The following is a 15653-nucleotide window of genomic DNA, read 5'->3' on the forward strand; positions in this document are numbered from 1 at the left end:
TGAATCTACGGGAAAATTGTATATGACCTTTCTTGTAGAGGACGACGAGATCTACAATTTCCATGTAAAAATATTTCACTAGCGTCAATAGTTAACGAGTAATTTGCAAAAAACTGTTTTTTCGTTTTTCGTTAATAACTCGTTAAATATTAATGCTAGCAAAATATTTTTACATGGAAATTATAGCTCTCGTTCTCAGCTACAAGAAAGGTCGTATGCAATTTTCCTGTAAATCCAACGGTTTAGGAGTTATTGAGGAAAAACGAAATCTTTTTCCAAAAGTTGGCTGTTTCGACGCTGGGATGGTCGGATTTTGTCAACATTAACTAAATGCCATATAATCATATGTAACTCGTTAAATATCGAAGTTAGAAGGAAAACAACTTTTATTTGAAGCATTTTTCGCAATTTTGAAAACAAAAATTTTCGTCAGCGTCAATACTTAATTGGATATTTCCTTCTACACTTTTTAGCACGTAGTTATTTATTATTAGCATTATTCTTCCGACGTCTGATTTCTGTTTAATTATAGGAAATGCGTTTTTCTAAGGCACATAAACTTTTGGGTTTGACTGTATAGCCAATACATCTTTAATTACTAGTTAGCAGTCGTGACAAGCGATTATGATAATGTAAAACTGATTAAAATCAATAGAAGGGATGAACGAAGAGCAGAATTTAACCTTCCCATGAGCTGCGCACAATTTTTATTAGATATCTCAGAGATTCCAAGTGGAGTAGCAACGACGTTAAACAGAAGTATTAGGCTCGCGTTTTTCTTAACGCCCCACGATTTCACTGTAATTGCGGTCGAATTACGATCGGGTCGTTAAGAACAGAATCGTTGGGATTAACCCGTTTGCGAAATCTCGGAAGACGTCGCTTGGATATAAAGGTTTACGACGCGACGCGACGTAAAGATCCATCCGAGTTCCCGGATTGCTCAATTGGTTAGAGCGCTCTTGTCCAGAAAACCAATCACGGACGAGTTCCTTTTCCCTCTGGGTTTCAACAAGGTGGACTCGTTTCAAGCTCGAGATCGTTCCGAGCAACGAGTCTAAAAAGGTCTGCTATAAAAACGATCGCGCAACATTGTCCCCGGATTAAGTTCCCATATCTCCTTCCCTGGGAGTCTTTCGATTTTGGTCGAATTTTCAGTCACAATTCACTTTGGCGTAGTCACCCCTAACAGAAACGCTCGGCTTGGTCTTTCATGCGCAGCGAACGAACGTGAAACGCGTAACCGGAAACATTCGAATTTGGTATCGGACCACTCTTTCAGGCGAATTTCAACGGTGCGGAACAATAATCGGTAAACGAAAAATTTGAATAAACGCCGAAAATGGCCAGGCTGCCCGTGTCGCGTATTTTCCCCAAAGCGCGTACGCGTGTGCGAATGTGTACGCGTATGTAGGTTACTGACGGAGAAACCGTTTTATACATACTAATAACTCAGATTTACCATAGTGGTATGTCAATCAGCCTACCTATTACCGCCATTATTATCTCGGTTAATTGGCTTGCAATTTCCCATTACATTCGCGTACACCGGGAATTATACACATGGCATTATCGTTTTGAATCTCGCCGCTGAGCGGCGAGGAGAACCGCACCCCGTCGCGTTACGTCGCCTCCCACCACAGCGCAGGATTCTTTTCTTTTTCTTCGCTCCCATCGCGTTTTTTACCTCAAGTTTCTCCTATACCCTCGTACCTTTTTATCGCCGGTTATAATTACATTGTCAGCGAAATCCTGGATAAAAAGAAGAGGGAGAAATTCATCTGCGAATGCTTAATGAAATAACAGGAGAACCGCTCGGAGCGTTCGTTTCGATTAGCGTCCCGTTATTTTCACGGTCAGACGGTAAAATTGCGATTTCTTACTTTCACGTGTGTACAACGATTTTAAAACACGTTCGACTGGATAAAAAGTGATTTTTTACCAAATATAATTTACGCGATGATTTACAACCTCTCCGTTTTAATTCCCGTACGCAATTTATCATTCGGCGACGGAGTCGACAGTGATGGAATTACGAAAACGAGCACCCGTTAGAAGTGAACGAAAGGTTCAATTAAGGAAAACGGTAACGTCGCGTGTTTATTTAACGTGCCCGTTAAGTGGCTCGCTCCTTCGCGGCTCCTTCTGCGATCGACAATTAACCGTTATGAAATGCTAATATTCCCGAGGTAGTATCGCGTTGCGCCAAGCGAGACAGACCAGGTCAACCGCGAATTCGATCGAGCTTATCTATTAAAATGGTGTCAGTATTTCTTGTCGAACGAGTATTAGGAGCGCGTTCACGCGCAATGGTTTCTAATTTCTACGACGTTAGCGTAGCCCATTGATGACTTTCCTTATCAAGAAACGTCGTAACGTTGCCGCGTGTGTCACGTCCTGTTCCCCACGGGTCGATATCCGGTCGAATCTCCGATATCACGGTGTGTAATCAGGAATCTCTTGGCGCAAACCCACTAATCCTTTAATCAGGAACGTAGTTCTGGCTGGGCTGGCACAATCGTCGACCGTTTGGTACCGCAACTGGGCAAACAACGTCTATACCAACGAAGGATAGGAGAGAGAGCGCCCGCGCGCGCGCGCGCACGGTCTACGCATTGCCTTTTATACCACGGTAAATCAAATGGATCTCGATAATGCACAGTTGACCTTACCTATAAGGAGGCAGGTTTGCGCCGTAAATTTCATAACGACCGTCTGCGATAATTTCTTACCCGCGATCATCGTCAGGTCGACCCCTGCCCATTTCTCGAAAAGGAGAACGTAAAAATTGTAACGCCCCGGGTTTTCTTTACTGTCGCGTGAGGATAAACGCGAGCCGAGCAGAATTGATGGTCGGACTAATTTCGCGATTAACGATCTCTCTCGCGATTAGAGGCCACCGGAGAAGTAAAAAGCAGTTGCTTCTCTAACTGTTTCGTATCAGCGACGTTATCCGCAGAATCGGGAGCCGCGGAACAATAATTACAACGTACGCTGCACGGGCAACGTTTTAAATAACAGGAACAAATCATCCAGCCATATTGATAACGCGTCGCGAGGAATTCAGTCACAAGATAGATGGCTGATACTCAGGCACCTTCATTAATTCACTTGGACAGTTACTTACGGATGAGGGACATCATAGATGTAAGGAAAGATGGAAATATCAAATGTTATTCCTTTGACGACCGCCTGCGTGCTGGAACATTTTCTGGTTTCAACATAAGAGCCGGGGCAAGATGGAATAAGGAAGGTACTCGCCAAGTTTAAATGGGATTTAAAATTAATGAATTATTAATCTGAATAAGTTTTACTTTAGTATGCATCAAAAGTTTTCGAGATATGACCTATTATAATGTTCATTTTGAGCAGAAACTACGTTCAGTTACACTAGGCTATTTCCTGCTTTAAAATGCATTTTCATTTTGCCGGCATTAAAATAGGAAAAGTGAATAGCGTGTTTTTCATGGCCGCCCCACCGCTTCTGTGTTTTTCACAGAGTACTCGAGGAACAGAATTGAAACACTGTTTCGAAAGAACAATTTGAAAATATGTAATGGAGATTAATACATAATGAATGAGGCGTATAAATTCAGGTGAAACTTCATTCGAAGTTTATCATTTTCCATACGGTACGAAATTCCCTGGCCGCTGTGCGGCCGCCAGGTACTCCGCGAAATATTCATGCGGGCTTCCTGCGCCTGCGCGTTACAGGCCTTATTCGAAATGGTTTTTAAATAATGCATGCATTACAATCAGCCAGATATACCCGTTTCCCTCGTTCGCAAGGAACGAGGGAAGTACGTCTGACAATGGACGGACTGTTTCCACTTTTTCCTCCCCTGCTCGTGACTCACGCCCTAACCCGTCGATCATGTCCCGGTGTCGCAGTTCTCCCTCCTAACTTTCGATGCACGTATTATTTTCACGGTTCTGATCGATTAGAGCCTCGAAGAAAGACGCGAAACTCCGTCGACGTCGACTGCACTCGAGGTTCTTTGGAACTTTCCCTTCGCGACCCGCAAACTGTCCTGCACACAATTTTCGAGCCCAATATGTTTTAAAGAGTTCGACCTAACAAAAACTGAATTTTCAACGAACTTTACCACTTTCGATTATACGATCAGCGTTGCTACTTTCCTGTGCGTCCATGTTAGCAGGAAAGTGTCTCTACATAGGAATTGAACGGTCTGCACGAGTATACATAGTCAGCAGATAATTCGTCACCGAAATTAGCAACGCTGGGGCCTAGGCCTAGAGGGTTGGCGAGTTGGCAGGCGAGCGACCGACCGCCCGAAGCCGAGCCGAGTCGAGCCACCCGTGACATTAATCGCGTCTGTAAATTTTAGTAAAGCACGGCTGGCATAGCTGCTGTACTTGGAACGAGGTACGCGTTTCGATGGAGATGGGAAAACGACGCGACAGTCGTTCGGTCGTCGATGCGAGACCCCAAGCCGGGTTACTAAACGCGCGGCTGTCGACCCGATCATCGTCGAGCGTCGAACCTTGAAAATTGGGAATTGGAAACGCGACGCGTCTGCCGCTGGGCGCCGACCGATTAGAGGCTTTCCGGACTTTGCCCCATTTCTTTCGGCAACTTCTACCGGTGAACGTTAGATAAAGACACCCCTTCCTCCGATCCCCGTTAAACGTTCCCGCTACGGAACGGCGATCCACGGGGGATGGTTTTTTAATCCCGATTAATGCCGACCGGGTAACTTTACCCAGGGATAATGGAAATTCGGATCACGTTGCTACCGATTTAGCCACGGTTGTCTGATTAAACATCGGTCGTTGCCTTTGTGAAATTTATCATCTGGAACTAAACCCTTGTTTAAACGCGCGATCTTTTTCAATCTACCTATATTTCTTCTACGTTACGTTTTTCTTCCCGGCAATTAAACGTCCGATTGTTCTTAGCCGAGCCAGCCTATCGACGAACAATCGACGCAATGTTCGATCGCGAATGTGACACGTGTCGGCTGCCGGCAATTATACCCGGTTGCTTGTACCACGATATCTATCGGGTGTCCAAATATTGTAGCCAACAGCAAACACGTGCCACATTCGGGAACGCGCGATATTAATCAGATATCGTACGAGCACTGCGCTACGCTACCAGCATATTGCCGTACCGTGGCGCGTATCTAATAACGGATGCCTTCTGAAGATCGGAGCTTCGTCGCTGCTGGACATTGTGCCCCAGATTTATAGTAGCCGTGATAACGGTTAATTAGACCACGAATCGTATAGGTTTCCGCGATACCGATCTGTCCCGCTTATCTCCATCGATTTATGCAACCGGAAGTTTACGTTAGAGACCGTGAAAAACGAACCTTCCGTTGCCGAAGGGCAGACGCCCTTTGAGATCTCGTTTCAACAGTCACGAAATTACGAACTTCGATCATTCTTTGATTTAGGATTACCATAAATATGTAATTCTAACATTGTGTTTGCAAGTTTTTAGTGAATGCAAACTGGGTGAGTTTACAATGGGAACTGACGAAGCGATGGAAGATCGTTAATCTCGTTAAAAAGTTTCACGGGAGTGAAATTTGAAGTACAGTTTCCAGTTAGTTTCATGTGTGTATATTCTATCAAAAACTTAATCAGAGACGCATAATTTTCGTCGTATTAATATATACAAATGAAACGCGTTGAGCTATCAGTAGCACAGACTAATACAGTTCCCATGACGCGACGTTATTACAGGAAATGGCTGCGTCGATTTTAGCCGATCGCAATTCCCTGTTTCTCGTTCCTCGTCGCCAAATCCCACACTTTCGCGATTAAATCGGGCCGTAGACGCGGAAATCTCGCTGCTCCGTCGAAATCTCGAAAACGAGACACCCACGCCCGGCACTTTTCTCCCCGTTCCCCTCTTACGTTTTATTTCCTGCGCTATTCATAAAATTGCGTTGAAACGCTTAAATGGAGCTTTTGTTTCACCGAGCTCGGCTTCGCCCTCGCCGTCGTCGACCGGTGAAGTAGAGAAATTATTTCGGCATCGGCCGGCACAAACTTCAAAACGGATTAACTGTGAAATTGTGTTATAACGCAATTGAAAGCGCGACGACAGTTTTTTTTGGGGAATAAACACTGTTTCTGTCATGGAGAAATGGTTGGAAATATGACAATTGGAAATGATTTGTGATTAGCATTTATTTAATAATGATTCATTGATGGAAAGGGCAAACGTGTCCAGTCTTATTCTACTTTTCTCTAATGAGAATACAACATTAGCAACGAGCCAATAAACGAAAATTTCGGGAAAATTAAAATCATCTGTTCTCAAAATTTTGAAAAATGTTTTAATTAAAAGTGGTAGGTACTGCTATTACCTGCAAAAGAGGTCGTATACAATTTTCTTTTATCTCGAATACTTCAGGACTAATCGATTACTTATATCGTTCATTGCCAGTTACTCTTTAATGAGTAAATTATACGATCGGTTCAGCATCGAGGAGTGCTTTGATTTCTATTTCTTACTTTGGTGTAAAAAATTGCAGACTTTCTCGTGCGGCACGAAATCCCATAAGGCTGCGACTCTTTAGTAATTTCTTCTCGGTGCTTGAATTTTCATTGAGATAAACGTCAATGGACATCCATTCGTTCGAATCGTGCTCGCTTAACTGCGCAACGAACTGAAAGTATTCCGATTGATATCGATCAATTCAATGTTACATCTTCATGAAGTCCATTCAATCACCCCCGGACCAATTACGTCCCACATATGCGAAACGCAAATTCAAACGCTACGAAAAATTTAAACCAATCTATGGTTCCAAGGAAGTTAAATAGCTGCATTTAATGACTGCCCAAAAAGGCAATCATCAAATGGTTTTCGAATTTTCATGGAGCTCACCGACTTCCCAATTCTTTATAACACTTTGATCCATTTTCATTGATATATTTTATTTAGTTCATTTCGGTTTTTGGATATTTCAAGTGACGTACATGTGTTTGTCACGTCTGTCGTTTTCCAAAAATAAATACCTTTGCCGTTTGTCTCATCCTTGAATCTTTCTTTTTCTAATCTGAAGGCCTCGCTCGCTGTGCATCAAGCGTAATAAAAGACAGGATAGAACAATTAAGCAGAGGCTCCGCATATAAATCGTTTTTATACACCGCGTAGAAGAAGAGTAAAAAGTCGCAATTTAAACGGCCAAGATACAGTGTGTAGATGGAACGATACCTGTCGAGGTACCCGCCGGCGATGGGATATAAAGTAGAGAGAGGTGCACGGTGAAAACCGGTAAGGCCGATTAATCGAGTTGCAGCCAGTTGCAGGAGCGGCGGGCGGAGCCGGTTGTGCAGGTTGCTCGGGAGCCTCGGCTCCTACCGAGCTTGCTGACGATGTTGCTGCCGTTCCTGCTGCCGCTCTGCCACCGTCTAACCTGCCCGGACTTGGATAATTGATACCCCATCCGCCTGGTCAACCGGCCGATAGGAAAAATCTTCGGACTACAGCAGGACGAAGCAATTAATGTACGCGTCGCTCGCTGAATTTATGCCCGTGTATGGATCGCACGTTAGTTTCGGCTACAGATTTTGTTATTAACAAGCGGAACGCGGAGACGCCGGTGTTAATTAAATGCGTTTTATCCAAACCTGATCTATAACGATGGAATATGAGCGCGCAATAACAGAATTTGCGTTCTAGGATATTAACGACCGATAACCAGGCTCATTCAGAAGGCAATTGCCGTTTTCAGGGTTCTTATTTTACGTACGACAACCGTTTCCCCGCGGGGCGTGTCTAATAAATAAATCGACGATCACGATGTTAACACGATCGGCACAGAAAATTGCGCCTCCTAAATTAACCATATTATACGACAGCTGGCGCGATGAACTTTGTGTTCTGGCGTTCGTTCGTCGACGTGCAACACTACACCGGACGGAGTGGCTGCGCGCGACCCCGTTCGATTATTTCTCGTCAATCTCCGCGAAAACTTACGAATCCGGTCGTGCAGGTTTCGCATCCTGTTGCGAGGCCGTGCAAGAATCCGCTGCTGGCTCGCGCGAGTTCAACTTCGAGCAAGAACCGATCCGATCCAGGGACGGACGATCAAGCGAGGCAGGAGAACGCGTACCGGAGAAATTATCAGATAATTAACGACCAAATAAGACGTCGAAAACGAGTCCCTATTAATTTAATTGCTCGTACACGGTAAGAACGAGCGGCGCGTCTTTGTCCGTATGATCGGGTTAATGTCTCATTTCCCGAACGAGCCATCCATCGACCTTTCCTGAGGGATGAGGAGTCCCGTCCCAGCTGGTGATCCTCTATTCCTCTACCCAGACCCTTGCCCGTCTAATCCTCGCTTAGAGACACGTCGAGGGACATCCGGCCGGGGTAACCGGTTGCAGGTCGTCGCGGCTGCCAAGCGATTAACGCGCGTCCCATCCCCGGCGCCCGTTTCCCGACACCCCCAGATCACGCCTATCGATCTCCTGGCTGCGCGCATTAGCCGCGGCAAATGTTTCGGAACTAATTTAAAGATAGTTGCGGGGTCACGCGACACGCGGCTCTTTTCCAGTTTTCGTGGATTATAACGTTCGATGCACGACCGCGTACCCGAGAATCCGTCAATTAAAAGCGGAGACACGCACGGGTCGTCTGATATCGACGACCGGATAAAGCCGATACGCGGTAGTTCGAGTCGGCTCGTTCGAATTTCAACAGCGACAAGTTCTACCGCTCGTACACCACCGAGTGCACCTGTTTACCGATCTACCGGGCCGCGCAAATTGAGAGTAACTCGAGCGTAAGGACCGTTCAAACTCTATTGTTCGAAAACTCGCGTCACGGGGACCACGGGTCCCTCGAACCGGAATTGCGGAAGCCTCCGCCCGATCTTACTCGGGATCCGCTCGCTGTTTGCATCCCAAAGCGCGACTGATTGCGATTTGCTCGCTCGCCGTTAACTCGTGATCAGAACGCGGGGAGTCGTGCGCGAGGCATCGACTTCATCCGCGACATCGGCTTCCACTGCGATGGCGTTGTCGCTCGTGTCGGCGTGCGATTTCGATACACGGGTACGGAAGATTTGTTTACCGCGAGTAAATCGCGAGCGCGTGGAAAAATATTTGTTCTCCCGCCTGGAGTTTGATAGAAAGTTGCGAGCCGAATACACACCAGGATTCGACGTTATGGCTATCTTGCCGCACGATTTGCAGACAAATTCGATGCAATCTGTTGATCATGAATAATTCTTATTTTCCGATATTTGAAATCGACTGATTTAGGTAGCATAATCAGGCCGCGTTGTTATATTATCTATCGGGTATTTGCAAGATTGAAACTCGACGATTTTTCCCACCCGTTGCAACGAAATGTTTCTAAATTAATTAATCCCGGCGGAATCCGGGTGAGGAAGAATTAAACGGTGGAAACTTCGCCCGAGCGATCCGACCCTCGTTAACTCCGCACGGCCACGAAACGCGCAGCGTCGTCTTTGGACAACGAAACTCCGCCGAGTTAAAGGTTGTCGTCCGTGGGCGGAGGATCAGCGACAAATCGATACGAACAGCGCTAAAGAGTATTTGTATTCATTGCAAGAAACATGATCACTGCTAAGGTTATGGGCAATAATTTCTATTAAATGGAGCGTCAGATTGTTTTACGAACTACGAGAATAGACGACGGAATTCCCAAGACGAGTCTAGCGTCCTAAGGTGCTTCCGAGTGACCACTTACACTTTTATGCTAATAACAAGCAACCGGTAAGGCTTCCCGTAATCGGGTCTACGTCCTCGCGCAACGGCTGCGCACGAACCAGAAAATTAAAAGCACAGTCGCTTAATCCCGTGTACGTTCACGAATCCGCAAAATTCATCGTAGGAACAGGAAGCAATCGAAACAACGGGGGGTGCTACGGTATATCAAATGAAACGACGGTGACCTCGATATCAGCGAAATGGTACGCTGAAAGCGGAAACGTTTCCATTGTGGAACGAGGGCACGCACGCAACTTCGGCGAACCGAAGGGACGACGGCGGCGGCGGCGGTGGAACGTGGCATGGCGCGGCCGGCTCGAAACTCGAAAAGTAAAGGAAATAGCTCGGGTAATAGAGTTAGCTGGTACACCCTGTATATGTGAAGGGGCTGTTGGCTTAAATTGCCTCTCGCCTGCCACGAATCTTATCGTTCCGAGCCCGGCGTGATTGTTACGAGAGCACGGCTGCACTAGCGTGCTGGATACGCGCACCGGTTTTCGCTCGGATTTCGCCTACGTGCACATATATACATACGGACGGGTATAGAGCAGCGGTGCACGCGCCCGGTGTATATAATATATCGATAGGGAATGTACACGCTGTATCGCCGGATCGGCTGTCGGGCTAATCCTCGTTGCGCGAAACGCGCGGTGTAAATATGTAGGAAGGTGAAGGAGCGCGTATGGCGCGCAATCGGGGGTGGCAAAGGTTCGAATGCATGCGCGTCTGCTGCATCGTACGGCAGCGGCATGGCGCGGTGTTTTATCGCAGTGGAACGCGAGAATTTTTCACTGGATAAACCTCGAAGCGCTGCAGCTTTTTGCAACCACGCTTTTTGCGGTATTAGACAGGGACGAGGGACGGAGGATCGGGAGGGGAAAGATAAAACAACGCTGGCGAACGAAATGGAATATGGAGAATACGAAAAACGATGGAATACGTTGCGTGGCGCGTTACGTCGAGCTGCCCGCGTGTATTATGACATTACGTATCGACGCGATGGCCCAGCGATGACATACATTCGCGGCTGAGCTCTGGTCACGGAGAAATTGCTAAATCTGTTGACCGGCACGAGCCGCCGCGCCACGCAAAATTGCCTGCGGCTGCGAATCGATTAGATTCGACCGTTCCGTATCCCGCCAAAGGAATTCTTTTGCGGTCGGCACACCGGTTAATTGGCAGGTAATAGAATAAACGAGACCTTGCTCTACGGTCGCACTCGTGAGCACCGGACGGTCAAATCCCAGTTAGCTTCGAATACGCGGTTGTTCGAAAAAGATTCCTCGGGGGTCTTGCAATCAGCGATCCTCCGCCGACGGGAGAAAGAAAACTTTCAATTCGAGAAGATAGTTGAAACCGTCGTTAATTCCACCCTTCGTTGGCTACCCTCTCTTCCGGCCAGCACGGACAAGCGTTTGAATACCGACAAGCAAATGTTACGTCGGCGTGGCACACATTTTTCGAAACTCGTTAGAAAGGCAATTTAACTTGCTGGAGACCATTAATACGAACGCGTTATTGACTCCTGCAACTTTCCGTCCCGCGAGTAGTTGCATCGTTATTTTAAACAATGCTTGCGTGGCGTGCCACGTCTTGCGATCGCGTCCTTTAAACTCGCGTTCCTCCTGCCTCCGCGTCGCCGGTTGGCTTTTTATTATTTCTTCTCTTCCTGCAGTCGAACGATGTGCAACAAAACGAGGAAAAGGGAAAAAATCAATAGGTGGCCGCAGGAAATTGAATTTGGCCCGCGCAAACTGGCCCACCGTGTATCGCAGCTGCGTGGTGAAACGGCACCGATGAGGGGGGAAAAAAAGGAAAAAAGCGTGAAGGAAATAGCGCTGTCGGTCGAACGCGACCGAACTGAGCCTCCATCGAGATTCATTCGATTTCTAGCCCGGCCGTTGAAAATATGTTCAACCCTTTGCACCCGTATGCCCGTTCTCAGTCGTCCAACTGGATATCTGTTCTACCCTCTGCCCCTCGCGATCCTTTATCCGCGACTGCCGGTTGAACGTGATGGATGAAAAGAGACTATACCTTTTCCTTTTATCCTTTGCCTCTGTACCCCCGCCGTTTCTTTCCTTTTATTTCTCATCCGCTCGTACGTGTACCCTTCGATTATATCGAGGATTCTATCTCGCTTCCGCCACCGATATCTGTGGTTAACTCCACGGCACAGTTCGTTATGGTAGTCATTATTTCTCGGAACGAGTTTAGAACTGGTACCTGCAGTTTACCATAGAACGAAGTGTTTTCTCATTAGAAAAACGTAATTTTCGGAGCGCGCCCTTGGATGGCAATTCTAAAACGCAGTCTTTCCCGGGTTACAGTACACGGAGTTTGTACAGTGAAACTTTTATTATCTGCTGTGGTTAATTCCACGGGTCAGTTCGTTAGGGTCGTCATTATTTCTACGGAGCTTTATCCCTGAAACGAGCTTAGAGTTCGAAAGTGCCGGGCGAGGGTTTATCACAGTGCCGTGAAATTCGGAATTAGGTGAGTCCCGAACGGCGCGGTCCCCGTTACCGAGAAACTTTAAACACACGACGGAAGTAAGTTTACGTTAAACCGGAAAGATCCCTGACTCGATCCCGGGGAAAAATAAAAGAGATCGGGGACCATCGAATCGTTGGATGTCGCGGCTCGGCCGTTCCCTTCCCTTGTCCTGGCTTGCGAATACGGAGTTCCAATTTGTTCGCGCACATAAGCATTTTCCAATATCGCTGTTTCATCCCCCGCCCCCGTTCGCAAGACCCAGCGACAAAGGGGAAAGCAATTTCGCGAATGCCTACGGTAGAGCACGCCTTCTCCTTAAGGACACCGTGTAATTTAAACGCAACGAACGCGTCAGAAAATGGAACACTTTGTACTCCTCCTTTTTCGCGAAGAAAAAAAATATGCGTTCCGCGAGTCGGCTCGACGGGCGCTAGATTAAAAATGGCGCAAGGGGCTAGAAAAAATTTCGTGAATTCCAATTACACAGTCGCAGCATGCAGTTGGTGAAAATATTGTGCGCTCAACCTCAATATTTGTCGAGCTGTTATTAACTTCACCAGAACCATTATAAATCGTACGAGAATATTTCTCAGGGATGTATTTAATTTTTTTATATGCAAATCTCGACTTACCTTCCTCGTCGCTGCCAATCATGGCGTACCGCTCGTACCCTGTGAGATTCCTGACCGCGCCAAGGCCGAAGTCGTCCTTTGTCCATTGAATAGGTCCTTTCTGATCGAGGACCCGGCAAGGAAGCGTCACCCGGCTGCCAATCACCGCGGTCTGATCCATCGGCTCGATAGCGAATCGCTGATAGACTACTTCCGTGGTCGTGATCGGCTTCAACGTCGAGGCGAGCGGTGACACGTTCGTCATGTTCGCGTTCGCCGACGACGTTGCCCTCGTTCCTAGCGTCAGCAGTAACGATAGCCAGATTATGGACAGTGTAGATCGTCCCGCGATTTTTGTCCCCGTACTGCGAACACAGAAAATTACCCATGAAAACGGTACCATCGGAACGAGATACAATACAGAGCTAACAAGTCCGAATCAGCAAATTGGTAACAATAATAGCACTGACGGAACGAGCTATAAATTCAACTCCTATTGAATCGCCCATAAACTCATTCCGTAAAACGTAAATGTTGATATATATATGACGTCGCGTTATAGCGTTCTACGGGTGATTATGCCAGAACATAATGGCCTAAAATTGTTGCTCATCGACTGCGTTGATTGCCGAGGGAAGAAACCCGATAACCGAATTACAAATCGGGTGTGGCGAGATAAAGGCGGTCGCTAATAGCGCAACGTTCGTAACGCACATGCGCCGGCGAGCGCAATAATATTCGCCTGGGTGATTGTCGTTAAAAAATGAAGGCGCGAACGTCGACTTGGTTATTTAACTTTCTTCCCTCCCATCGATGCTTTTTTTACTCTCTTTTACCCTCTCGTGCCACCGGTCTCGCCCGGTTTGCCAAGCCGAAGCTTGCTTAACGACCTTGCAGACGGTTGTACGCCGCCTCCTGCCCGTTTACCTTCGAGCCGTTCTTATTTATCTTTATAGCCCCATCGGATTCGGAAAACGAGAGCAGAGACCAAGGAGTCGTCGCCGTAAATGGGACGATAAAACTATAGCCAGTACAGCAATTTATTATTGCGCTTCTAGCGCGCGTACACAGCCGGACGCAAGCACGTGATGCCATTATAACTGCCGCGTGAGACGTTTTGCCATATTTTTTACCCCTCTCTCAAACTCTTTACCGCCGTTTCATCGTTGCGATGAAAAAAGGATATATGTATATACATATACTATTATTACGGCGACTTTACGACGACAACGGGACACGAAAGGTAGCTGGGAAATGATACGCGTTAAACGATCGAGAAATGCTTTAATAAAACTCGATCACCGATGTTCGCTGCAGCGACAATTACATTCATGGCCCGAGGGCGGCGAGAGAGTGATCGATATCGCAATTCTTCATCGCGAGGGACGCTCGCTTCATTCACGAAATGTTCGACGCTTTTCATACGAATTCAATGTACATTCACTCGTTCGGCTGTTTAATAACGTAAGCGAACACGTTCTGCAATTTCCATGCCGATTCCTGCTTCCACTTCTTATTTCGCTTTACATCGAACGAGACGACGCGATGTGTCTACGTATGTATGTAGCAGTCGCGTAATCCAGTAAGAAGCGACGAGCGAGTCGGCCAACACGACGAATCAACCCGCTTAATCGTTTCATCGACCTCTCAATTAACTTTCATTCGTCGCTGGTAGTCGCGCCACGTCGCGTCTGCGTGGATCGCCTCCTTAGCATCCAGTACACTGCTTAACGTTTATTATGTTTTTATTGCATTTAAACGAGCAAATACTGTGCACGTATTAAAACGAGATCCGTGGCTTAATATGCATACGCGAATGAATGTGCATCGTCTTCGAAAAATCCTAATTGCCACTCAAGCTGAGACTTTTACCAGCGACGATTAATATAATTAACGCAATCAATATCTGCTTCTTTTATATCTGATTTTACATCGTAATTAAAGACTCAATAATAGTTTTCATATCCAGCTGTTTCATAACTAATAGTAAATAAACATGATCACGACTAGTCTACTCTGCTTTACCTAAACGCACCAGTTCCTTCCTTTCTGTGTCTGTTTCCTGACTAACCTCGACTCGAATACCCCTTTTGAGAGATCGGTTCGCTGGTCACACGTCGGGTTCGCTCACAGAGGAGTTGAACGTGGAAAGCCGAGACAAGCGGCTCTTGTCGCCGTTCTTGTTCCCGTTCCCTTAGCAAGCTGAGAGGATGTCGTAAGACTGTCGTACGACATCGCGCGGTCTGCTGCTCCTTACGAGCTCAATAGGATAATAACCTCGGCCGCTCGGTCCGCCGAACGGTTTCAATGGAAACACACAAGCCTAAATGGACGTAATAATAATTGCGCTTGTGCCCGGCTGTGCTCGCAGTGCGCGCCACACGGAACCCAACGCTGAAACGGCGTCCCGGAGTAAACGCGGCTCTATGTGGGCCACGTTTCCTGTCGTCGTTGACAAATGCCTGGATAGGCTGCAGCTTTGCGACTCGAATCGATACTAGGCGGGCTTGTCTAACGCGTTTCGCCGAGGTTTCTCGCTTTGGCGAACGTTCCCTCGTGATCGCGTCGTGGGAAATGAAAACATCGCGCGGAACATTTCGCCCCGGTTCGAAAATCTGTCGGTCTATTCGGAGGAAAAATAAGTACATTGATCGTGGGCGGCGGTTACCGAGTTCGTACGTCGCGCTTTATTCGACGGGACAAAAGAGATCGAGGCGACGGAGGAAGTCGGATCCCGGTGCTAAATCGCGCGATATTTTTCTCTAACGTTCGCCTATTCGCCCGGTGGAAATAAGCTCGTTCCTGGAGATCGGATGGCAAACG

At 47.0% G+C, this 15653-nt stretch overlaps 1 protein-coding gene across 4 annotated transcripts in view; it reads right to left on the bottom strand.

Annotated features, from left to right (window-relative positions):
- Window positions 1-15653, bottom strand: part of LOC108627551 (irregular chiasm C-roughest protein) — a 131842-nt gene that overhangs the window by 34316 nt on the left and 81873 nt on the right. For 3 of the 4 annotated variants that reach the window (XM_026815645.1, XM_018028853.2, XM_018028852.2), the window contains one exon: window positions 12852-13195. In XM_026815645.1, coding sequence (XP_026671446.1) covers window positions 12852-13195 — 344 coding nt within the window. Of the gene's footprint in view, window positions 1-12851; window positions 13196-14855; window positions 15020-15653 lie in introns of those variants that run through there. The other variant, XM_026815646.1, reaches the window with a different exon arrangement.

The sequence above is a fragment of the Ceratina calcarata genome, unplaced genomic scaffold (assembly GCF_001652005.2).
Source record: "Ceratina calcarata isolate Rehan_Ccalc_2016 unplaced genomic scaffold, ASM165200v1 scaffold478.2, whole genome shotgun sequence".
Classification (NCBI taxonomy): Eukaryota; Metazoa; Arthropoda; class Insecta; order Hymenoptera; family Apidae; genus Ceratina; species Ceratina calcarata.